A 26445-nucleotide genomic window follows, 5' to 3' on the forward strand; every position below is an offset into this window, starting at 1 on the left:
TGATGTACAAAATTGAGGGTCTAAGTAAGAATTATGGACAAAATTGAAGATCCATGTAAAAATGATGGACAAAATTGAGAGTGCATGTAAAAATTTTGAAGAAAACTGAGGATGTATGTACAAATTATGAACAAAATTGAGGATCAATGTCAGAGTTATGGACAAAATTGAGGATATATATGTAAAGATTATGGACAAAATTGAGGATCTAAGTAAAAATGATGATCAAAATTCAGGATCAATGTAAGAGTCATGGACAAAAATGAGGATCTATGTAAACGTTATGACCAAAATTGAGGATCAATGTAAGAATTTGCACAAAATTGGGAACCTATGTAAAAATGATGACCAAAATTGAGGATCAATGTAAGAGTTTTGGAAAAAATTGAAGATCTATGTAAAGATTATGGGCACCATTGAGGATCTATGTAAAAATTATGGAAAAGATTGAGAATCTTTGTAAAAATTATGACCAAAATTGAGGATCAATGTAAGAGTTTTGCACAAAATTTAGAATCTATGTAAAAAATTATGGACACAACTGAAGATCTATGTAACATTTATGGACAAAATTGAGAATCTATGTAAAAGTTATGATCAAAACTGAGGACCAATGTAAGAGTTTTGTACAAAATTGAGGATCTATGTAAAAATGACTTACACAATTGAGGGTCTATAGAAGAATTATGGACAAAATGGAGGTTCTATGTAAAAATTATGAACAAAATTGAAGATCAATGTAAGAGTTATGGACAAAATTGAGAATCTATGTAAAATGATGGGTACAATTGTGGATCAATGTAAGAGTTATGGACTTTATGTAATAATTATGGACATAGCTGATGATCTTTGTAAGAAGTATGAACAAAATTGAGGATCCGTGTAAAAATTATGAAGGATATTGAGGGTGTATGTAAAAATTATGAACAAAATTGAGGCTCAGTGAAGGAGTTTGACAAAATTGAAGATCTATGTAAAAATGGTCTACACAATTGAGGGTCTATGGAAGAATTATAGACACAATTGAGGATCTATGTAAAAATGATGGATACAATTGAGGATCTATGGAAGAATTATGGACAAAACTGAGGATCTATGTAAAAATTATGAACATAATTGAGGATCTATGTAAAATTATGAACATAATTGAGGATCTATGTAAGAATTAGGGACAAATTGATGATATATCACAAATATGGACAAAATTGAGGATCTACATAAAAATTTGGGACACAATTGAGAATCTATGTAAGAATTTTGGGCAAAATTTAGGATCTCTGTAAGAATTGTGGACACAACTGTGGATCTATGTAAGAATTATGGACACAATTAAAGAGGCACATAAGAATTTTGGACAAAATTGAAGATCTATGTTAGAATTTTGTACAAAATTCAGAATATATATGGAGTGATGGACAAAACTGAGGTTGTACCTTTATCCCAATGGTCACAATAAATGATAAAAGTTTACAAAGTCAGCAGCCAACCCCGTTATATGAGAATACAGTAACCCAAAATAATTCTCTTTATGAATACGAATGTCATGAATAAAAATATAAAAGGCTCGGCATCTCATAGAACTTTTTATCGGTTATTACAGAATGAGATTAACCTCTTGCTGACCGCTACATAAAGGACCACCATCACCCAGCAGAGCCCTACATTGTCCTCTATGGAATTGCTCCCTCGTGACTGGCCCAGCTGGCGAGAGAGAGACTTCATGAAAACAAGTGGAGACTGCCGCTGGGGAAAACGTGATCCGCTCACGTGACACGGCCGATTAACATGTTTAATAAATATCTTACATAATAATTCACCTTGACAAGAGGTTAGCCTCAGTCTGCAGACTTTTTTTTTTTGCTGCGCCCTAATGACAGCAGATTTACCGATGGTTGGCTATGCAGGCGTCTAGCCTCTGCGATACGCCATGCGACTGATGGTAAAATATATATCTCGTCTGCCTGCCTAGATAATCCTTACTATGGAGCACTTGGTACAGCCAGAAATGTCCTAAAGTATAAATTCTCTCCGGGGGGGGGGGGGGGGGGGGCTTTTCTTCATCAGGAAGGCACACTGCGTAGAACGCCATCATGGCGGTAAAGTCCGTGGGTTTTTTTTCTTTTTTTTTCTTTTCCTCCAATTCCACTCCAGCATCAGAACGTTAACATTAGCAGCAAGACTGGCGCGTTGATTTGCGGGTTAAATAGGGGTCGAGCGTAGATGTCGGCGGAGGGGGGGGGGGTCGCCGCCTGTCTCGAATCAGGCTCCGGCGAGCAGCGCCCCTCCCCCTCCTCACAGTACATTATCGTCGTCAGCTTATTAAATAGAATTTTTTTTCTGTTGATTTCCATATTAAAATATAAAGGATGTAGTCTCTAATACTTCTCTTGTATTAATAATATTATTATAATATTTATAATCAGTGTCCTTTTATTTTCTCTGTACAAGTTCCTGTTGGGTTTATATACAGGGGGGCAGCTTGTCACGAGGGGGGAGTCACCTAAAAAAAAAAAGAATAAAAAAAAGGTTAATATTTTTTGCAAAATTTGTGCTTCCATTACATTTATTTACTGCCCTTTTATGAAGCCTATTAGAGCCTCTGGCTCTAATCACGTGCTTCAAAAACCCCCATTGGAATCCATGCATCCGGCGCCCTGCATGTAGATTAGGGTGCCGGACGCAAGGATGGGGGGCGGCGCCCCTGCGCCCCCAATGGATGGGCCGCCACTGGTCCATGAAAGTCACACCTGAAATTGAAAAAAAAGTTCCTGCACTATTTTTTTTCAAAGTCAGTGTTGCATCGATTTGAACAGTTATATTAGCCGACAATGGGGTGCGACTTGTCGTGCGATATTGACCTGTAAAATCGCATGACAAGTCGCACTTGTGTGAACGGGGGGTCTAATCAAGGTATTACATGAAACAAGGTCTGAAAGATGGAGTTAACCTTGAAGGACTTCCTAAATCTTGCAATGCTGTCATTGGCCACCTGGTGGCAGAGGAAGGCTACTTTGGCCAAAAGGCTCCTTGAAATTCAGTGGCTTTAAAGTGCCAAGTGACTGTCTGAACACATACATTGCAAAACGCACACCCTGTAGTTTGCTGACTCCACTCGGGCTGAAAACGGTCATTAACTCCCTACACTGGCCAATCACATTCCAGGGCTAACGCTGGTCGTACGCTTTTGTTGGCAATGTTGGTTGTTATGTTCCCATACGTGGTCTGAGGCAGCCTGAACCTCTATGGTCTCCTTCACTTTCCAGTTTCAATTGATTAAAATAAACTTCCTTTTGGATTTTATTGATTTCTATGATTAAAACAGCTGAAAGCGGATGGAGAAATTTCTCAACCACCCAGTACATGACCAGCATAGAGTCTGAAATAAGAACTGTCTGATGCCTTCAGCCACCACTGAGATTCTGGCTAGCAGAAGTTGGGTTTTTGGGTTACTGTTAAGCAACACCAACAGTTCTTACTTCAGACGCAGGCTGGGCGGAGCTACTTTTAGGAACTGGAACTACTTCCATCAATACCATAGATTCCAACTGTCCCGGATTTTCTGGGACAGTCCAGGATTTCAGTCCTCTGCCCTGACGATGATCCACAAAATTGGCGTCACCCTTATTTGAGTTACTAAGCAAACTTCGGGGAATGCGACCACTTTCCAGGTAGACCCACCCTTAAAAATGCGGGAGCTGCCTAGAAAGTGGGCGTGATTTGGGTGGAACCATCTTAAGGGGAACGTCTCATGTATGAGCGCGGGTGAGACAGGTCCGCCCAGAAGCTGGGGTGGGACTAATATGTTGGTAAGTATAGATGCCAACTGTCCCAGATTTGCTGGGACAGTCCAGGATTTCAGTCCTCTGCCCTGACGATGACCCACAAAATTGGAGTCACCCTTATTTGAGTTACTAAGCAAACTGCGGGGAATGCGACCACTTTCCAGGTAGACCCACCCTTAAATATGTAGGAGCTGCCTAGAAAGTGGGCGTGATTTGGGTGGAACCATCTTAAAGGGGACGTCTGAAGTATGAGCGTGGGTGAGGCAGGTCCGCCCAGAAGCTGGGGTGGGACTAATCTGTTGATAAGTATGATTTACTGAGCAGGATGAGTTCCCCCTTGAACACTGACCTAGTGCACAGCGGAGGAGCCTTCTTGTCTCCGGTCTTGCTTTAGATCCTCCAGCTCGTACACTTCCACCTGGTTGCATTTGCTCCGCCCCCACGTGGGCTTGTGCTCTGTACAGTTCTTTTCATTGTCCTCAAAGCCGCCGTGGCTGTAACTTTGCGTGGCTCCCGGCAAGGTGGGATGAACGGCGACGGTCACCGACGCAGTGGTGGTCACCGTGGTGATGGAGCCGCTCGGCCCGGTCACTTTGGCGCAGTAGGCCGGAGGGGCGGTCCTGTGACCTTGGGGCCTGTGTTGAGTCCTAGAACTGGGGGCCTGCTTAGTCCATGCATGGGGCCCCTGTGAGACGGGAGGCGGCTGATACCTCTTTCTCCAGTCTCTCGCCTCCTGAAAGTCTTTTAAGTCCGGCCCGGCGCTCCTGATTATTTCCGACAGCGGAGGGGGATCAGCGTGCCCATCACCGTCTTTGGGGGAATCGTCTTGGCTCCCTTTGCAAGGCTTCACCAACTGCAAAATAAAATGGAAAGTATGAAAATCTGCAATGTGGACGGAGATAGAGAACACAAGGTATCAAAATGTTTCAAAATATTGCAGTTCAACTTCCTGAAAAGTTCAAAAAGAGCTTAGAGAGGATCTGGGTGCAGATGAGGTCAATTCAGGAGGAAGGCCAAAGAAGGGGTCTTCCTCCTGAATTGTAATACTACAACAATGGACAAATAGGAGACCAGCGGGAAACTGAGCACTTTAGCATCCACCCATAACTGGAATATTGGGGATGGTGGGGGACAACTTCCAGAAATGGCAACCCTAACCCAACGAATGCATAATAGACCCACAGATGATTGGGCTCATCAGTAGCCACCCATAACTGGAATATTGGGGATGGTGGGGGACAACTTCCAGAAATGGGAACCCTAACCCAACGAATGCATAACCGAACCACAGATGATTGGGCTCATCAGTAGCCACCCATAAATGAGGGGCAGCTCGCCTTGAGTTTTTCGGCACCATGGTCACTGCACCTACGCACACTTTTTTAAGCACCTGCCTCTTGGGCAAGGCCTTTTGGCTTCGACCAGAGGAATTTTTATTCCGGCCGGAAGGCCTGCCCTTGTATTTTCACAAGGGCACTAATTCACCTCTCCACTTCCCCTCCCCCACTTTTTTGTTTGTGTGTGCTTTTTCTTTGTAGTTTGTCACTTTCTATCACCTTTTTTCACTTGCACGACTTGTAGGGTGTGGGTCCTCGGGCCCTACCTTGAGTCTTGGGAGGGGGTGGATATGGCCTTTTGGCTTAGTCTGCCCTCTCTCATGGGGTCTCCCTTCGGGGGAGCCCCACTTAGTACTCGGTGGGGGCTGTTTCGGCAGTCCCCCTGAAGAACGGGGTCAGTCTGGTTTCGGCCAGACAGACCATGAGTACCTTAAATCCCTGTCAGGAGTCTTGCGCCCCGGGGGATCGAGGTTCGGGTCCTACCTCTTTGGAGGGAAGACCATTTGTTTGCACACCCTGTGCACTTTTTGTGTTCCTCACGTTTGTGTGTGTGCACTTTTTTATGCACCGGGTGAAGTCTTTTGAGTGTGTTTCACACGCTACGGGCTTTAAAAAAAAAAAAAAAGTAGCCACCCATAAATGGAATATTGGGGATGGGGAGGGACAACTTCCAGAAATGGCAACCCTAACCCAACGAATGCATAATAGACCCACAGATGACTGGGCCCATCAATAGCCACTCATAACTGGATTATTGGGGGTGGGGGGACAACTTCCAGAAATGGTACCCTAACCCATTGGATGCATAATAAACCCACAGATGACTGGACCCATCCGTAGCCACTCATAACTGGAATATTGGGGGGGGGGGGGGGGACAACTTCCAGAAATAGTACCCTAACCCAATGGATGCAACAGACCAGCAGATGACTGGGCCCATCAGTAGCCACCCATAACTGGAATATTGGGGGTGGGGAGACAACTTCCAGAAATGGTACCCTAACCCAATGGATGCAACAGACCAGCAGATGACTGGATGACTGGGCCCATCAGTAGACACTCATAAGTTGAATATTGGGGGGCAGGGGGTCCAAGTCCTAGAAATGGTAGCAGTAGCACAATGGAAGCATAAGAGACCTGTAGATGACTGGGCCCATCAGCATCCACCCATAACTGGATTTGGGGGGGGGGGGGGTATTTGTAGTTTCTCTGCAGCAAGAGGTCCACCCCCATCCCCGCTTAGTGTGCATCAGGAAATCTCACCATGATTTTGGGGTAGGAGGGGTTCTTGCTGGCCTCCAGCAGGATGTGTGATGGTTTTGGGGGGATGATATAAGGGCTGCGCTCGTAGAGTTGCGGATCGTCTTCCTCTATCCCGGAGGTGGCAGTGGTCTCGGAGTAATAATCGGAGGAGTCCTCCATGTCACTGAGCCCCTCCCTTCCTCCAGACTTGCGGCTGACAAAGAAGGCGTGGTGGTTCAGGTGGGGCGGCTCCGGGCTGGGGGTCGGCAGGCGGTCGCTGTTGTCTGCAGGTGTCACCTAAATGACAAGATATCATTGTCAGATAATATCCAAATATCACATACTACATCCTGATAGCTGATTGGTTGTAGAGGACAGTGGGGGATGGGCACAACTCTGGTCCCTGAAGCTCACACAATGGTTGTAAAGGATGGTGGGGGTTTGCACAACTTTGGCCCTCAAGGGCCAATCACTAGTTGTAAGGGATTGTGGGGGATTTCACAACTCTGGCCCTTAAGGGCCATATACTAGTTGTAAGGGATTGCACAACTCTGGCCCTTAAGGGCCATATACTAGTTGTAAGGGATTGCACAACTCTGGCCCTTAAGGGCCATACACTAGTTGTAGGGGATGGTGGGGGATTTGCACAACTCTGGCCCTCAAGGGCCATACAGTAGTTGTGGGGGATGGTGGAGGTTTGCACAACTTTGGCCCTAAAGGGTCAATCACTAGTTGTAGGGAATTGCACAACTCTGGCCCTCAAGGGCAATACACTAGTTATGGGGGATGGTAGGGATTTGCACAACTCTGGCCCTCAAGAGCTATACACTAGTTATGGGGGATGGTGGGGGTTTGCACAACTTGGCCCTCAAGGGTCAATCACTAGTTGTAGGGGATTGCACAACTCTGGCACTTAAGGGCCAATCACTAGTTGTAGGGGATTGCACAACTTTGGCCCTAAAGGGTCAATCACTAGTTGTAGGGGATTGCACAACTCTGGCACTTAAGGGCCAATCACTAGTTGTAGGGGATTGCACAACTTTGGCCCTAAAGGGCCAATCACTAGTTGTAGGGGATTGCACAACTCTGGCCCTCAAGGGCAATACACTAGTTATGGGGGATGGTAGGGATTTGCACAACTCTGGCCCTCAAGAGCTATACACTAGTTATGGGGGATGGTGGGGGTTTGCACAACTTGGCCCTCAAGGGCCAATCACTAGTTGTAGGGGATTGTGGGGGATTGCACAACTCTGGCCCTCAAGCGAACATACACTAGTTGTGGGGGATGGTGGAGGTTTACACAACTCTGGCCCTCAAGGACCAAACACTAGTTGAAGGGGGTGGTTGGGGGGTTTGCATAACTATGGCCCTTGAGGGCCTGCATACTGGCTATGATTTAGGACTAGTCATATTTGTGGTATTAATCAGTCAATTTCAACCACTTGGAGCTGGGTACATTTATTTGCTAATCCCCTCTAGCGTTGTCTAGAATTGCTACGTTGTACCTCTTATTACAAGGACGTATGTATTTCCTGTGCTCCTCAGCTCCACCTAGTGGCCATAATATGGTACTTTACTGCTGCCAGTAATAAAAGAACATTCGTTCAGAAGTTGAAATAGCCTAAAGAACATTCGTTCAGAAGTGAAAATAGCCTAAAGAACATTTGTTTTTTTTGCCCAGTTTGCACAGAACAAATGTACATGCAGATTCGCTGGATGAATGGCTATGCAAATGTTTTCATAAATAGCCCCTTTTATGTAGCTAACTGATTATCTCTCCTGCATGCTGACCGTGCTCCCAGATGGACAGGAAAGCATTAAATTGAGCAAATAATGCAAATCAATATCAATGGAAATATGAAACAGCAGGGATACAAAAATGTAACGGCAGCTAAAATGATTGTTCAATAACAAACCAAAAATAAAAATACAATTAAAGCTCAACCACTTTCATTTCCCAGTGTCTGACTATCCTGACCCTCGTTCATCCCTGTGCTGTCTGTGCTGTCTGTGTGTGTGTAGGTCAGGTGACTCACCTCTGCAGGCGGTCCAATCAGAGAGAGCAGCACCGGCAGCAGTACCAGTCCGTTCAGAACTCCCAGGATGGTGAGGATGGTGAGCACAGCGAAGAAATACCTGCCGAGCGAACGGAAGAAGACGGTTAATAAAACTGTAAGAGAAACATTCCGCTACAATTCTGTTACATTTATATTTATTTATATAACAATTTACTAATAAAATGAATGATTGACTTATGAGATATAAAAATTCTCATCTCATTTCAAAGATTGTTTTACAGAATCTGCAGCTTCCATTAATAACAATCGCTGGTGATCCCGCCATGAAGGTCCCAGTTCAGGCACTTCCTGTTATAGGATGACAACCCTCTACCTCTGTCTCTCTGTTCTGCTCCTGTGTTGTCACCATGTCATAATGTTGTTTTCTAAATTTATAGCTTTCATTAATAACAATCCCTGGTGATCCTGCAATGAAGGCCCTTGCTCAGGCACTTCCTGTTATAGGATGACAACCCTCTGCCCCCGTTTCTTAGTTCTGCTCCTGCGTTGTCACCATATCATAATGTTGTTTTCTATATTTACAGCTTTCATTAATAACAATCCCTGGTGATCCCGCCATGAAGGTCCCAGTTCAGGCACTTCCTGTTATAGGATGACAACCCTCTACCCCTGTCTCTCTGTTCTGCTCCTTCCCATATGGCAGTGTGAACTGCCTGCAAGTCGGGTGCGATGCGGGAACCCGCGGTGGATTTGCAGGGTTTCCCGCACCGGCACTCAAACTGGTGCACACAGAATCTGGTGCATCTGTACACAGCAACCAATCAGCTTCCAGGTTTGATTCTCAAAGCTTGAATTGAACAAGCTGAAGCTAGAAGCTGATTGGTTGCTGCACCAGATTCTGTGTGTGCCAGTTTTAGTAAATCTCCTATAAGTCATCCAGTTTGGCTTTACATTAACTTTTATTTTATTTATTTTTTTTTGGTCCAAGGAAAGTTTGGGAAACCATTTTTAGTGGAAACACGTATAAAAAAATAAATAAAAACTTAGGGGTGAGATTTAGATAGCGGGCAGCGCCGGGCGAGCTCCGGCAGTAAACGGGTGAAGGTTTTGGGGGCCCCGACCTGTTGCTCCTGGGTCTGAGGTTGTAGCTGGAAGGGTCTGCAGTGTCCCCAGAGGCTGCATGCCTGTCAATGCCGCTGCCCCTGGCTTCCTGAACTCTGCTCTCCCTCCCCCCCCCCCCCTTTTCCATCCATCAGAACCCACGGGAAGGGGGGGGAAGGGAGATCCTTGGAGCCTGTGAGAGCCGGGGATAAAGGGAAGGGAGTAGGAGCGTCCTTGGCACCGATTTAAACCGGAGCGAGTTGACGTGAGCAAAACTGGGTCACCTGCTCCTGCGCCAAGAACGCGGTCTAGCCAGAATTTTTTTTTTGCTGCGGCTTTGACTGCATAGCCAAAGGTGTACACACAAACACGCGTTAAAAAAAAAAAAAAAAAAAAATGTCCGCACACTATCCAACCTCCAGCGTGACGAAGCGGCGAGGGCGGAAGGGTTAAGCGCGGTCGGTGCCAAGCCGTGAATCAGTATAGTTCTTAGAAGTGGGCTGTGATGTTTATGTTGGGTCTTGTAATCTCCCTCCAGTCAGTGTTTAGTTTAGGAGGGGGTCCGCATACGCAGGCCTGCTGGGATGGTGGTTGGGGTGGGGGGGGTAGGGCTGCTCTCAGATCTCTGTAGGGCTTTTAGCTGTTTATACCGAGCTCCGCACAAAACGTCTGTTTACATGAGGGATAGTTGTGCTATTTCCTGATCAGCTAGGACTTGCCCGGCTCCCTCCGCCTCCGCTCTTCTAAACAAGACCTCCCAGGTTGAAAGGCTCTGGATGGGATTCAGAATGCTGTGTGTCTTTGGAAAAAAAAAAAAAAAAAAGCGCACGCAGGCTATCATTCCTCGCCAACAAAGCTTTAGGAATCGCTCAAAGTAAAAAAAATACGTCAAACCGACGCGGGGATTTTTTTTTTTTTTTTTTTTTTGGACCCAAAACTGAATCTAACCCCTTCGCTCCTGGAGGAGGCAAATTATTTCTAACCAGAGGATAATTAGACACATGAAAAAATATAGGGAAGGGAATGGATGGTGGGGTCTGGAAAGTAAGGGGGTCAGAGGGGGGGAGACCCCGTTGTACAAATCAGTATGTGGGGTAGGTGAGGAATGGGACAGTTCGGAGAGTTAGGACTTTGTTCTACAGATCAGGTTTTGCATATGTGGGGAGCTGTATGGCTTAGGGGGGGTGAGACCCCGATGTACAGATCAGTATGTGGGGTAGGTGAGGAATGGGACAGTTTGGAGAGGATGGACTTTGTTCTACAGATCAGGGTTTGGAAAAGTTGGGAGCTGAAAGGCCCAGAGGGGGCGAGACCCCAATGTACAGATCAGGATGTGGGGTAATGAGGAATGGGACAGTTTGGAGAGGTGGGACTTTGTTCTACAGATCAGGTTTTGCATATGTGGGGAGCTGGATGGCTGAGCGGGGCGAGACCCCATGTACAGATCAGGATGTGGGGTAGGTGAGGAATGGGACATTTCGGAGAGGTGGGACTTTGTTCTACAGATCAGGGTTTGTAAAAGTGGGGCGCTCGATGGCTCAGAGGGGGCAGGACCTTGCTGTACAGATCAGGGTGTGGAGAAGAATGGCTTGGAGGGGTGGTTTGTTGTACAGATCAAGTCGTGGATAGGTGGGGATCTGGACAGCTCAGAATGGGTTGGACCTTGTTTAACAGATAAGGGGGTGGATAGGTGGGAAGCTGGATGGCTTAGAGGGGTGGAGCTTTGTTGTACAGATAGGTGGGGAGCTAGATGGCTCAGCAGGGGTGGGACCTTACTTTACAGATCAAGGTGTGGATAGGTGGGAAGCTGGATGACTCAGAGAAGGCAGGACCTTGCTTTACAGATCAGGGTGTGGAGCAGGATAGCTTGGAGGGGTGAGATTTTGCTATACAGATCAAGTTGTGGATAGGTGGGGAGCTGGATGGCTTAGCAGGGGTGGGACCTTACTTTACAGATCAGAGCATGAATCGGTGGGAAGCTGGATGACTCAAAGGGAGCAGGACCTTGTTGTACAGGTCAAGCTGTGGAGCAGGATGGCTTGGAGGAGCGGGACTTTATTGTACAGATTAGGTTGTGGATAGATGGGGACCTGGATGGCTCAGAGGTGGTAGGACCTCAGGTTGTGGATAGGTGAAAAACTGGATGGCTCAGAGGGGGTGGGACCTCTGGTTGTGGATAGGTGAAAAAATTGATGGCTCAGAGGGGGTGGGACCTCTGGTTGTGGATAGGTGGGGAACTAGATGGCTCAGAGGGGGTGGGACCTCTGCTTGTGGATAGGTGGGGAGCTAGATGGCTCAGAGGGGGTGGGGCATTGCTGTACAAATCAAGTTGTGGATAGGAGGGGAGCGAGACAGATAAAGAATGACATTTGGAATCATACCTTAAAATAAAATCGAATTCAGACCCTGCGAGCATAAGGACTCCGAGAAGAGTGGAAATGGCACCATCCAACACCGGAGCGAACATGTGTTCCAGAGCCAGGACCGAACGCTGGTTCCGGTCGCCGATAGCAGTAAGGAAACCCTGGAAGAAAAAACATATATCCTTGTACATTCCACAGACTAATCAACTTTAGTGCAAATCTCGTAAACTCGAGAACATTGGGGTTTAACTAAGTGAAAATTCTCCAGCATGCTGACAAATTTCTGACAACATTATGATTTATTTTTTTGCGTTAAAATGGTAAGAATAATTTTACTGGTAAAAAAGGATAAACTAGAAGGAAATCTGTGTCAAGTTTGTTTGCTAAATCTGGCGTGTGGGGGGGACCTGTTGGTGACTTACCAGAGCCACATGGACGGTGAACTCGACACCAATGCCAACGGAAGCGATGAGAATGACCACGGGAATGGCGCTCAGCTTAATGCCGATGAGACCCATAATTCCGAACAGCTCCACCGTCATCATAGCCAGGATGAAGACCTACGGACACAAAGGAACACAGTGATAACCTGAAGTCTGGTTAATGATGGTACTTCTAGTCCAATGGTAGTCACCTTGAGATATAAAGGGGACTCCAGAGGTCCCCAAAGGGCCAAATATAATATGCAATCTATGTAATGCTTCAGAAGGCAGATGAAGAATAACTACAGGAAATAGTAAGGGACATGTGACATAGGACTTCTAGAGATCCACTGTTATCACCCTTGGGCAGGGCGGCTGATAAAGTGGTAGAACATGTCCTCCTGTACAAGGTCCAGGCCCTGAAAGTTCCACAGGGCAGCAGGAGTGGGCACAATTACAGAAACCAAAACTCCTGTGGCCCTCCCTGTGTTAACAATGCTTACGTTTGTAAATGAACAGAGAGCCTCTGGACAGAGTGCTTCCTGTTCACTCAAAAAAAGGATTGAGGAATCTGTGTCCTCAATCTCTTTCTCTGTCCAAAAAGTGAGACGTTGGGTGTCTGTTTAGACCCCTGATATCTTACCAACCCCAACAGGGCTGATCAAAAAAATGTAAAAAACAAAAAAACCTGAATAAATAGGGAGCCTCTGGAGAGAGTGCTTCCTGTTCAATCGAGAAAGGATTGAGGAATCTGTTTCCTCAATCTCTTTCTCTGTCCAAAAAGTGAGACATTGGGTGTCTGTTTAGACCCCTGATATTTTACCAACCCCAACAGGGCTGTTCAAAAAAATTTAAAAAACAAAAAAACTTAATAAACAGGGAGCCTCTGGACAGAGTGCTTCCTGTTCATTCACTCTGCAGCTTAGGCTTCAAGAAAAAGGAATTCGGAATCTGTATATTTAAAAAAAAAAATCGAATTTCTTCATAAATTTAGGCCAAAATGTATTCTACTACATGTCTTTGGTAAAAAAAAAAAAATAAATAAATTACATTAAGTGTATATTGTTTCAACTAGGCTGTACGGTGCCCCATGAGTTCTACCAGCAGCCTTGCCCTTGGGCCACGGGTTGGGCAGTTGGGCACCAGCCATATGGTGGTAATACTAGCCAAAATCTAGTAATGCAATCTGAAAATGTAAAAAAAGTTAGAACATCTGCAGGTACTTACAATGATGCCAGCGGTCCAGGGATTAAGCAGGAGGATGGCGCACACCAAGAAGGTACATGCCAAGACGATGCTTATGGCCAGGAGGAACCAGTGCCGGAGCCCGATGTACTGCTCCCAGAAGAGGAACGGGTACCCGCTGGGGTAGCTGTACACTCCTTGCTTCACAAACTCATCGCACACTGATCTCACGCTCTCGATCGCCTCGATAAAGTCCGACGTCTGGCGCAGGCCGTTCAGGTAGAATGGAAATTGGGCAAACTCAATGGGTTCTGCCGCTGGGACTGAAGAGAGGGAAGCAGAGGTCAGAGACCTTTAAAGATCCGGCTACGGTTAATTAGTAATAATCAAGTTTTTGCCACCATAAACTTACTTCTCAGGTTCTCCCCGGTGGTGTCGTAGCGGTCGTGGATCCACTCGGGTGGCTGGGGGTAAAAATTCGCCTGGGAGGCAGCGTAGCCCAGGGGGTCGTTACTGACCCAAACCGTTAGATAGATATAGAAAGCGTCCTGAGGGATGAGGCCATTCTCGTCCACCAAACGCCGACTGGTTAGCTGTTCAGGAGAAAATATGTGATAAGAGACGGCTCATTGAGGAATGACGGAAGCTGAAGTTTAATCTGCTCATATTTTGCCTTCCTTGGTCCCTCCCTCCTCACCAACATGATGAGGACAGTATTAACCCCCTGGGGCTGGCGCCTTCTGACCCTTTAAGGGATTTGAGATGCAGGGCAGGGTTTATATTTATGTGACTGCTGTGATTGGCTGTCACGGCCGTCACATGATCGGAAAGCTTAGTTTTCCGTTAGCTGTCGGTAACTGTGCTGTGAGCGCGCAGGGTGCGTGCTCTCTGCACAGCTGCGTTTGCAATGTTGTACGCAAATATGCGATCGCTTGGCGCCAAGGCCCACCTACCAGAGGTTGAAAAAAAACCTTTTGCCTTCATCACATACCCTATTTTAGCCCTAGTGATGTCATCACTGGGTCGCTGTTTCTCTATGTCTGGGGTCTCCAAACTACGGCCCTCCAGCTGTTCAGGAACTACAACTCCCATCATGCCTAGTCTTGTCTGTGAATGTCTGCGGTTTACAATGTCTCATGGGATGTGTAGTCCTGCAACAGCTGGAGGGCCGTAGATTGAAGATCCCTGCTCTATGTGATGCAGGCAAATTTTGGGTGGTGGAAGACATCATAGCGCCTTGCCTCAGATGCAAACAGTGGGCTGGCTCTTGGGAGGAGTTATACAAATATGATGGATGAGTGTCAGATTGGAGGAGTGTGTATTCCTAAGCATGCCTTACCTGGTCAAGATTAAAGGGATCTTTCTTATTCCCAGTCTGAATGAGAAGTTTGTAGGCCAGGACTCCATCTTCGGTGCCGTTGCGGTAGTTATCTGGCATGATGCGGCCAGATTCCCAGTCTTTGTCAAACGCGGCCTGGAGACCTAGGCGAGAGGTGGAGATCATAAAAACAATGTCCTTACTACTTTATGATTGATGCCATGCCTGTACCATGACCTGTGCAATGCCTGTACCATGACCTGTGACATGCCTATACCATGACCTGTGACATGCCTATACCATCACCTGTGCCATGCCTATACCATCATCTGTGCCATGCCTGTGCCATGACTTGTGCCATGCCCTTACCATGACCTGTGCCGTGCCTATACCATCTCCTGTACCATGACCTGTGCCATGCCTGTACCATGACCTGTGCCATGCCTATACCATGACCTGTGCCATGCCTATACCATCATCTGTGCCATGCCTATACCATCATCTGTGCCATGACCTGTGCCATGCCTTTACCATGACCTGTGCCATGTCTATACCACCTCCTGTACCATGACCTTTGACATGCCTGTACCATGACCTGTGACATGCCTGTACCATGACCTGTGCCATGCCTATACCATGACCTGTGCCATGCCTATACCATCACCTGTGCCATGCCTGTACCATCACCTGTGCCATGACCTGTGCCATGCCTATACCATCTCCTGTACCATGACCTGTGACATGCCTGTACCATGACCTGTGACATGCCTGTACCATCACCTGTGCCATGCCTATACCATCATCTGTGCCATGCCTGTACCATCACCTGTGCCATGCCTATACTATCACCTGTGCCGTGCCTATACCATCATCTGTGCCATGCCTGTGCCATGCCTGTACCATGACCTCAAAGTCACGCAATTTTTTACCGCGTTTTTTTGCCATGAAGCAATACCTATTACATTTTTCTTTTTGCTCCACCCCAAAAATTTTGAGCACCAGCCGCCACTGGGGCCTGCACATCCCAGCCAAGACCACCAATCTTCAGCTGCACAATTACTAATGAAGCAGTAGAGCTTGGGTATTGTATTCAGTTGTCTCACCTCTCAGCCAGTCCTGGAAGTAATGGAGCCACATTTTAGGCAGCTCCCTCCCTTCTTCCCGTACAACGTATTTGACAGAGTCGAAGGACTCGTGAAGGTCGTAGAGCGACGCCTGGGATTTTGGGTAGTCGAAGCCGCCTTTGGTAATGATGAACATGTTGTAGAAGGAAAAATATTTGAACTGGGCGGAGATGAAGTTGTATTCTTTAGTCTCTCGTGGGACAATGTCAGTCAGGTAAAGACCATCGTGAACCATAGTTGTTCCATACAGGCCAAGGCCTAACAGTGCCATGAACATGGCCACCACAATGCCCTGCAAAGGTAAAAACAGAAGTATAAGTATCTGGGTTCATTAAGACCCATACTGTTTTATCTAGCAAGCTGCGGTGCGCTTGGTGCAATACCTTGGTTTCGGGTTTGAGCAGCAGAGGGGCGTACTTCTCTCGAGCAAACTGAGACAAGCTCCACTTTAGGAAAGGCAGCGGAACGCACTCTCGGCCGGCTTTGGTGTCCTCCATCTGGGCCAGCAGATCCCGAGTGGAACTGGAGGAGTTGAACACCTGGGAACCAAGAGGATCCATCGTGGGCATAATGACCGATGGTGAGGTGGAGATCTGGGAGGTGGGCGGCAGAATAGTAACAATATGGTGTCCAGAGGAGTCGCACTGAGTGAAGGCCTGCACGGTGGTGGTGATCTGGGTACTGGTAGTGATGGTGGGGTTGCCATACGGGGACGGGTGGTAAGTGTGATTGTCATTGGCATCAGGGATTTCCTGAGGCTGAATCTGGATTACTCTGGAAGAGCAGGGGCTGCGTGAAAGGGAAAGAAAGGCTGGTCACTTCAGAGGTACAAAAACAAAATTTGAGGTCTGAAGCATTGGTAAACGTTTGGTAGATCTATGCGCCCTACCTGTAGAAGCAGCAGAGGATATCCAACCTCTGGTCCTCCCGACGCTGCAGGTCCAAGCTCAGGATGGCCGGAAATATTAACAACACCATGGCAAAGTTGAATACGACCACCACGGCAGCCTGGAAGAGACACAACGGAGAAATGAAGGAGATACGTGACACGCATCTTCCCCATCTGCTCAAGCTTTCGAGCTAAGAGCCATAATTAAAAAACAAATCACCCTTTGGATAGAAGCCAATAAACCTACCAATATATGTCTTGGAGGAAACACAAACCCTGGAGGACATACTCCATGCCGGGACAAGTTCTAATTATGAAGCCACCCGTCTTGCCTAATTTTATTCAAACACTTTTTATAATGAGGTGTTCTGTAGGCAGCAGGATACACAATAACCATACGGTCTCTACAACTGGAGATAAAGCTGAAATAACATTCCACACAGCACACTGTATATTGCTTCGTGGACACATCCTGACATCTCCAGACCTTCTGTCCATCCTTATGTTCTGGCCTTATCTCCCGGACCACCCAGAGAGGCAAAGTGGAGAAGCCCTCCCCTCCCCTTCTCCAGCTGCCCTCAGGGAAGTGACATCTGAATGCATCCGAGCCCTTTGTACTAAAGTCACCTTTCACCTGATCAGCTCTGCGGATCGCCATTAGAGACCTCTGGATGGGTGTCACCTTTCACCGGCCTCTGGGGTCACTGGGATGGAAGGACAGCAATGGACAGACCCCTCCCCCACTGCTTCGGATATCACTTTCTAGACTCTAAAATATAAGTTTTTCAACATTTGTCCTCTCTGCTCCTCCAAAGACCTATCTCCCTTGTCCTCTACTCTCATGATCACCTTCAGGACTTCTCCAAAGCCTCCCCTGTCTTCTGAAACTCCCTACCCCAATCTATCAAGCTGTGTCCTACATTTTCTGACTTTAGGCAATTCTTTAAAACAGGAGTCTCCAAACTTTCCAAAGAAAGGGCCATTTCACTGTCTTTCTGACATTGGGGTGGGGGGGGGGGGTGATCGTAAAAACTGGATATATTGCGAAAGCCATCATCCAATTGGAATGGCTGAGGCTTTGACTTCAAACACCTCTTTGAGGAACCTACAAGAGGAACACCAACTTTCAATGTGGTACTTCTCAACCCCACACAGCATTATAATGCTAATAACAAAGTAGATGTCCTAAATGAAAACCAAGGATCCCTACAAAGAGCTCAAAGAATGGAGAGCTGGCCTTACCTGCAGAGAAAAGGCCCTCAGTGCCGGGATCGGCACCAAAGCCGCCATGAAAAAGGCAATCATGTTATTGATGGAAGTCAGAGCCACACTGGTTCCGGTACGCCTGAGACATTCACCTGTCCTTTCCTGAAAGAGGGGGAACAGAAGTATGAGATGTCTCGCCCACCCATGGTTGGCAGTGATGGTAGTGGTGGGGGTGATTGGGTGGCAGTTCTTTACAAACCTTAAGTGGGGTACTTCGGCCGGTTTCGGTGAAGGCGTGCGCCAAGAGGAACATGTCATCCACGCCGATCCCCAGAGCAAGAAAGGGCAGAACCTGTAAGAGATGACAGATGGTTCGTCAAAGGACATGAGGAACAGACCTTCCAAAAGATTTTCTTATTTAACCACTTGACCTCCAGAAGGTTTTACCCCCTTCATGACCAGGACTTTTTTTTTGCTATTTGGCACTGCACTACCTAAACTGGTAATTGCACATTATGCAACATTGTATCCAAATGAAATTTATATAATTTTTTTCACACAAATGGAGCTTTATTTTGGTGGTATTTGATCATTACTGTTTTTTTTTTTAATTTTTATTATATAAAAGAAAAAAAATCTCAAACTTTGAAAAAAACAATATTTTATTTCCATTATAAACCATATCCAATTATATTTAAAAAAAAAAATCTAATTATTTCATAAATTTAGACTAAAATGTATCCTGCTACATGTCTTTGGTAAAAAAAAAAAAAATCCCAATATAGCATCTACAAACTATGGGATATATACTGGAATTTACGCAGCTATGACTCTATACGAGTAATGGCGGTGATCAGAGACTTATAGTGGGACTGTGATAGGATGGCGGGAAATCTGGTGCTAACAGACACTATACTGGTAATGGCGGTGATCAGCGACTTATAGTGGGACTGTGATAGGATGGCGGGCAATCTGGTGCTAACAGACACTATACTGGTAATGGCGGTGATCAGCGACTTATAGTGGGACTGTGATAGGATGGCAGGCAATTTGGCACTAACAGACACTATATTGGTAATGACGGTGATCAGCGACTTATAGTGGGACTGTGATAGGATGGCGGGCAATCTGGCACTAACAGACACTATACTGGTAATGGCGGTGATCGGCGACTTATAGTGGGACTGTGATAGGGTGGGGGGAAATCTGGCACTAACAGACACTATACTGGTAATTGCGTTATCAGCGACTTATAGTGGGACTGTGATAGGGTGGCGGGAAATCTGGCAAGACTGGAACTCTGTGTGTGATTGGACACAGCCATCCAGGTGATTTTAGGCTAAATCATTGGCTGAAATCAGCTGCCAAACTTATGCTGTGTCCAATCAGGTCAGCAGGGGGAACCTGCATGCGCGCCCCAAACCTGGAAGAAGGCCGGTCATGTACGTATATTTACTGTGAGCGATCGGCAGGTGGTTAAAGTATTATAATGTATTTTTAGCCGTTATTGGGACGTTTATTGGCTCTTGTTGACCTTTTCACTTTTTTACTGGCTTGTAATGTTCACATATGGCTGACCTTTTATATATCAATATAATCTATACATAGACAGCTTGTGACTCACAACGGGAAAAGGACGGACCGCTTTCACCTAAAATAACTTTAATAGGCTATAACCTCCCCATTAGGAGAACTGACGTACCTGGGTGGTTGCGGCATTGAAGGATATCCCGAGCAGAGAGCAGAGCCCCAGGCCCGAGGCCACGGACAGGGCCACCAGGAGGACGCCGGCCAAACCCACCGCGCCTTGAGACTTGGAGCAATCCCAGCGCAGCATGGTGACGCAAGCATACGCCAGCTGGAAGAAGAGAACACTTTGTATGTAAGTATTACGGTATTTTCAATTTCCCATCATGCAGCGTGGCAAGATACATTTAAGATCAATCATCTCTGCACTAGTGATCGACCGATATTGTTTTTTTATTGCCGATACGATACTGATATTTTGGTCATCGAATATCGGTATCGGCCGATATTTTCATACATTTAAAAAAATCTGTGGAGGGATCTGGGGGTCTAAAAGACCCCAAACCCCTCTTCTGCATGTAAAAGCATTCAAAACGGCAAGTTTGGCTGTTTTGAATGCTGTAATTTTTTTGAATCTGGCGCCGATTACCCGGAAGTGATGTCATGACGTCACTTCCGGGCTTTTGCATGGAGACCCGATCAGAGCCGAATGTGGCTTTGATCGGGTCTTCTCTTCGGCGGCTGTGCAGGCTGGTTGCCCGGGTCTCCCGTCCGGGAGACCCGGGCAACCAGCCTGCACAGCCGCCGAAGAGAAGACCCGATTAAAGCCGCATTCGGCTCTGATCGGGTCTCCATGTAAAAACCCGGAAGTGATGTGATGACGAGCCGCGGAAGGCGGTGGGAGGGGGGGGGGGTGTCCCCTCCCATGTCCCCTCCCACGTCCCCTCCCAAGTAACCTCCTGCTCCTTGTAATGACATCGTCGGCTATGGACGCCGGTACCGGGGTGATGTCTCTAGCTGCAGGCATCACTCCGGTACAGCACTTTCCCGAAATATCGGTAACCTCCGGGGCCGATTCCGATATATTTCGAGAAAATGCATATCAGCCCCCGATATATCTGCTTTGCCGATAATCGGTCGATCCCTACTCTGTACAGCAGAGCTCAGGTTTGCAGAAGAAGAAGCAGCACACAGAGCCAATCAGTTGTGCTGCACTGCTAATATGAAAGCAATGCAGAGCAGAGTGATAGACAGATGTGCTGCTTCTCCTTTCACCGTCCAATCACAGGCTGGGGGAGGGACAAGACTCATCAGTGTTACTGAACTGAGGCGGAGAAGAGTTAGGTCTGCTGCCCTGCCGTACAGGACTGTGCTGGGCGGCAGAGATATCAAACGGAAGAGCAGAAATACAAAATCCTTTGGCAGGAAACTTTCACTAAACGTTCACTGATGGTGAATCAATCGCTGTCATGCAAATGAAAGATTCCCCTGCAGTGAATGTTTGTTGCAATGCTTCTATTACAGAACAATGAAAAACGATGAAGCGTCAGTAATATTTCTTACCATCAGCAGGTAGCCGCCGGCGACGCGGATGGCGCTGACGTCGGAGAAGGACTTCATGATGTCATTCAAGGTGGTGGTGGAAAAGGCGTGGATGTCCTGTGAGGCGTTCTGCCCGATGGACTGCTGCGCTTGCTGCGGGAAAGAAAAAAAAAAACGTGTGGTCAGAGATCGGTCCAAGCCGCGGTAAAGCAAAGCGTCAACTCCTGGCCAAGTCTTTAATACTAAAGAGGAATTTTCAAATAAATTGGATCCCCAGGTTCCCCCTAATGGCAGCATTCGGGGGGGGGGGGGGGTCCTCTCAGAATCCAGAAGAGGAGGAATGTCAGAGCAAGGGGATTGTAGGGGACTGACCAGCAGGGGGCGCATCTGCATTATTGGATTAGCAGCCCCCCCATGCAGGATGGGTTAGAAGGGGGTAATATTTGCCCAGGCTGGGCTCTCACTCACCCCTGACCTAGCGGAGCAACACAATTTATTTAGTTTTTTGTTCACCTCAACAAATTTCCTTTGCCACGCCTCCAAAATGGCGGCCGCCTTCTCCTCGTTCCAGTTGATGTCATGGATCTCGTAGTCATCTTTGAAGTGCTCATAGAGCTGGCCGGGGCTCATCAGGAGGTACATGGTTTGCAGAGCTTCAGCACTGCAAAGAAAAAAGATGGCGGTTAGTGAAGGGGTTAGATTATACAGATTTGGCATCAGATTGTGCAGACATTTGTTCAGGTTTACCACCAAATTGTACAGATTTGGCACCAGATTGCACAAAATTGGAACCAGACTGCACAGAATTGGCACCAGATTATACAGATTTGGCACCAGATTTCACAGAATCGGCACTAGGTTATACAGATTTGGCCATAGGTTATACAGATTTGGAACCAGATTATACACATTTGGTACCAGATTGTGTCAATTTTGCACCAGAATGTGCAGACATACATAACTGTGCAGGTTTAGCACCAGATTGTACAGATTTGGCACTAGATTGCACAAAATTGGAACCAGATTGCACAGAACTGACACCAGAATATACAGATTTGGCACCAGATTGCACAGATGTGGCACCAGATTGCACAGAATTGGAACAAGATTATACAGATCTGGCATCAAATTGCACAGAATTTGCACCACATTACACAGATGTGGCACCAGATTGCACAGATTTGGCACCAGATTGCACAGAATTGGAACAAGATAATACAGATCTGGCATCAAATTGTAAAGTCCTGGACCAGATTATGCATATGTGGCACCAGGTTGCACAGATTTGCCACCAGATTGCACAGAATTGGCACCAGATTATACAGATTTGGCAGCAGATTGTACAGATTAGTCCCCAAATTGCACAAATTTGGCACACAAATATACAGATTTGGCATCACATTGCACACAATTGGAACAAGATTATACAGATATGGCATCAGGTTGTACAGTTTTGGTACCAGATTGCACATATTTGGCACCAGATTGTACAGATTTGGCACTGGTTAAACACAATATGCCTCATACCTCTTCAGCTCTCCATTTGCTCCTTTCGCCATCCCGCCCATGATGAGATCCTTCTGCCAGTACATAAACTTCTTTGAAAAGCCGTGACAGCCGTTCTGGAGAGTGGCGACGATATCCGGGCTCTAGAGGAGAAGAATTCATAAAACTTAGAAATAGGATTATAATAAATTGAACAAACAAGGAAATCCAAAAGGTCCATCAGATATTGCGGTCCTACCGGGGCACAGTGGGACCAGAACCGGGCCGAGGGGAAGGCAGGAGAGGCAGCCAGCTTAGGTGCTTCAGCAGGAAGGGGGCAGTAAAAGGAGTGCTAATTCAGGACGGCCTTGAGTGCTAACTGTTCCTGGCACGGTGGGACTGCCAGTTCCTGGGGATCCCCTTATCGTAACCCCTTCCCCCGTCATTTCAATAGACTCACCTTTTGGGACTTCTTGTTGGGGGCGCTGTCTGGGCATTCAGAGTCGGTAGGGTCGAGACACGGACGTTCCATGTACGCCTGTCCCACTTCCGCCTTGTCCAGCATTTCTTTGAAGCCGTCCAGGCTGGTGAACTGCCCGAGCTCCTCCATGAGCTGGATTGGGTCCAAGTTTGTCCACTGGATGTCCCGCCTTCCCCTGAAACAAAAAAAAAATCATCTAAGTTATTTTCACTGAAATATCTCTATGCAGGGGAGACTGCACTGAATCAATAAAAGGCGGCACCGGATTCTGGGGAAATGCTGCTGTTAGAGGAAAGCATGATCAGGCTTAGAGTGTAAGCTCCTCTGGTGCAGAGACTGATGTGACTGTGGGGGGAGGGGACATTAGAGTGTAAGCTCCTCTGGTGCAGAGACTGATGTGACTGTGGGGGGAGGGGACATTAGAGTGTAAGCTCCTCTGGTACAGAGACTGATGTGACTGTGGGGGAGGGGACATTAGATTGTAAGCTCCTCTGGTACAGCGAATGATGTGACTGTGGGGGGAGGGGACATTAGAGTGTAAGCTCCTCTGGTACAGAGACCGATGTGATTGGCTCAGTGATCTCTGTACAGCACTGCGGTATATGTCAGAACTATATAAATGTATAATAATAATAGTGTGTGACTGTGGGGGAGGGGACATTAGAGTGTAAGCTCCTCTGGTGCAGAGACTGATGTGACTGTGGGGGAGGGGGACATTAGAGTGTAAGCTCCTCTGGTGCAGAGACTGATGTGACTGTGGGGGGAGGGGACATTAGAGTGTAAGCTCCTCTGCTACAGAGACTGATGTGACTGTGGGGGAGGGGACATTAGAGTGTAAGCTCCTCTGGTACAGAGACTGGTGTGACTGTAGGGGGAGGGGACATTAGAGTGTAAGCTCCTCTGCTACAGAGACTGATGTGACTGTGGGGGAGGGGACATTAGAGTGTAAGCTCCTCTGGTACAGAGGCTGATGTGACTGTGGGGGGAGGGGACATTAGAGTGTAAGCTCCTCTGGTACAGAGACTGATGTGACTGTGGGGGGAGGGGACATTAGAGTGTAAGCTCCTCTGCTACAGAGACTGATGTGACTGTGGGGGAGGGGACATTAGAGTGTAAGCTCCTCTGGTACAGAGACTGGTGTGACTGTAGGGGGAGGGGACATTAGAGTGTAAGCTCCTCTGCTACAGAGACTGATGTGACTGTGGGGGAGGGGACATTAGAGTGTAAGCTCCTCTGGTACAGAGGCTGATGTGACTGTGGGGGGAGGGGACATTAGAGTGTAAGCTCCTCTGGTACAGAGACTGATGTTACTGTGGGGGAGGGGACATTAGAGTGTAAGCTCCTCTGGTACAGAGACTGATGTGATTGGCTCAGTGATCTCTGTAAAGCACTGCGGTATATGTCACAGCTATATAAATGTATAATAATAATAGTGTGTGACTGTGGGGGAGGGGACATTAGAGTGTAAGCTCCTCTGGTGCAGAGACTGATGTGACTGTGGGGGAGGGACATTAGAGTGTAAGCTCCTCTGGTACAGAGACTGATGTGACTGTGGGGGAGGGACATTAGAGTGTAAGCTCCTCTGGTACAGAGACTGATGTGACTGTGGGGGAGGGACATTAGAGTGTAAGCTCCTCTGGTACAGAGGCTGATGTGACTGTGGGGGGAGGGGACATTAGAGTGTAAGCTCCTCTGGTCCAGAGACTGATGTGAATGTGTCTTACGCTCTCCAGGAACTGCTCTGGAATACGTTGGTGCCATATTACTGTTAAGATTCCCAATGATCACATATATAACCTTTAAAGGACTGGTTGTCCTAAACCCAGAACTCAGCAGATAATGGAGGCACGGGACCGCAGCTGACACCCAGACTGTTTACATTCCACTTTAAGCACTTAAGAGGGAAGTTGAGGTGAAGGAAAAAAAAAAATTGATATTAAATCTCTCTTTGTTATTGAAATGCTGCTGTCGCTCGCTCCCCTTCACCTCGCAGGATGGGAGTTTGCTCCCGGGGGCCGGATCCCCCCTTAACCAGCGAGGCGTGCCAGATGCCCGAGAAAAAGAGCATGTATTATCCTGTTACACAGAGGAACAAAGCTGTGTGCTGCCATTACTTCAGCGCGCAGCGCAAGTCAGGCCAATTAACAGCGACTCCGTAACATCTTGATAGAGCTGGGGAGCCCGCAAGGCACTCTGGGTAAAGGGGATGCGAGAACGCGGGGGTCGCTTGGATGCCTGAGAATAAGACATTATCAGGAGGGGAAGGGGATTCCTCCGGATCTGATGCCGGACTGTCCAAATGGGAACAATCCCGCCAGGCTAACGGCCGTCCATTAAAGGAGCAGCACACCTAAACCAATCAATGATACATATGTGTCGAACGTTTCTGATATATTGTATTGCTTTGTGTTCGCTGCCATTTTAGGCTAAAAAGTGACAATTGGTATCTTTTTTTTTTTTTTTTTTTTTAGGGATGTTTTAGGGCTTAGTGCACAGGAAATCAGTGGTGGGTAGGAAAATGCTGCCTCATTACCATTCTAACCAGATATGGAATCTTCCAATTTATAAAAGAATCATTGTCCGCTGAAGGCTGTACATGTTTGTGAGAACATCAGTTGTATCTAAAATTAGAATTTAGGAAACAAATATTCCGATTGGGACAGAAGTCTACATAAATCTATCTGAATAACTTAACCAATGAAAAAAAAATGGCGGCCATACTGGGGAACTCTATGAAAGTTTGGGACCCATCGATAACTGCCTATCTTATGATTTTGATTGCTCTCTATTGGCAATTTATTATCCACTCTTGGATGCTTTAAAAATTTGAGTTTAGGAAAGAAATATTCCCATTGGGAGAGAAGACTACACAAATCACTCTGAATAACTTAACCAATGAAAATAAAAAAAATGGCGGCCATACTGGGGAACTCTATGAAACTTTGGGACCCATGGATAACTGCCTATCCTATGATTTTGACTGCTCTCTATTGACAATTTGACGGCCATATTGGGGAACTCTATGAAAGTTTGGGACCCATCAATAACTGCCTATCTTATGATTTTGATTGCTCTCTATTGACAATTTATCATCCACTCTTGGATACTTTAAAAATTAGAGTTTAGGAAAGAAATATTCCCATTGGGACAGAAGACTGCATAAATCTCTCTGAATAACTTAACCAATTAAAAAAAAAAATGGCGGCCATACTGGGGAACTCTATGAAAGTTTGGGACCCATCGATAACTGCCTATTTTATGATTTTGATTGCTCTCTATTGACAATTTATCATCCACTCTTGGATGCTTTAAAAATTAGAGTTTGGGAAAGAAATATTCCCATTAGGACAGAAGACTACATAAATCTCTCTGAATAACTTAACCAATGAAAAAAATGGCGGCCATACTGGGGAACTCTATGTT

General features: G+C 46.7%; 1 protein-coding gene across 1 annotated transcript in view; it reads right to left on the reverse strand.

Annotated features, from left to right (window-relative positions):
* Nucleotides 1-2050: 2050 nt before the first annotated feature.
* Nucleotides 2051-26445, reverse strand: part of PTCH2 (patched 2) — a 62812-nt gene continuing 38417 nt past the window's right edge. The window contains exons 6-24 of the mRNA XM_082265258.1: nt 23002-23197; nt 22584-22705; nt 21570-21717; nt 21078-21209; nt 19690-19845; nt 18247-18339; nt 18024-18149; nt 16782-16900; nt 16276-16681; nt 15872-16184; nt 14790-14932; nt 13863-14043; nt 13493-13773; nt 12266-12403; nt 11862-12004; nt 8398-8497; nt 6383-6658; nt 4132-4635; nt 2051-2500 (exon numbers count right to left, since the gene is read on the reverse strand). Coding sequence (XP_082121384.1) covers nt 4132-4635; nt 6383-6658; nt 8398-8497; nt 11862-12004; nt 12266-12403; nt 13493-13773; nt 13863-14043; nt 14790-14932; nt 15872-16184; nt 16276-16681; nt 16782-16900; nt 18024-18149; nt 18247-18339; nt 19690-19845; nt 21078-21209; nt 21570-21717; nt 22584-22705; nt 23002-23197 — 3577 coding nt within the window. The 3' untranslated portion in view covers nt 2051-2500. The remainder of the gene's footprint in view (nt 2501-4131; nt 4636-6382; nt 6659-8397; nt 8498-11861; nt 12005-12265; nt 12404-13492; nt 13774-13862; nt 14044-14789; nt 14933-15871; nt 16185-16275; nt 16682-16781; nt 16901-18023; nt 18150-18246; nt 18340-19689; nt 19846-21077; nt 21210-21569; nt 21718-22583; nt 22706-23001; nt 23198-26445) is intronic.

The sequence above is a fragment of the Pelophylax lessonae genome (genome assembly GCF_965119305.1).
Source record: "Pelophylax lessonae genome assembly, chromosome: 8".
Taxonomy (NCBI): domain Eukaryota; kingdom Metazoa; phylum Chordata; class Amphibia; order Anura; family Ranidae; genus Pelophylax; species Pelophylax lessonae.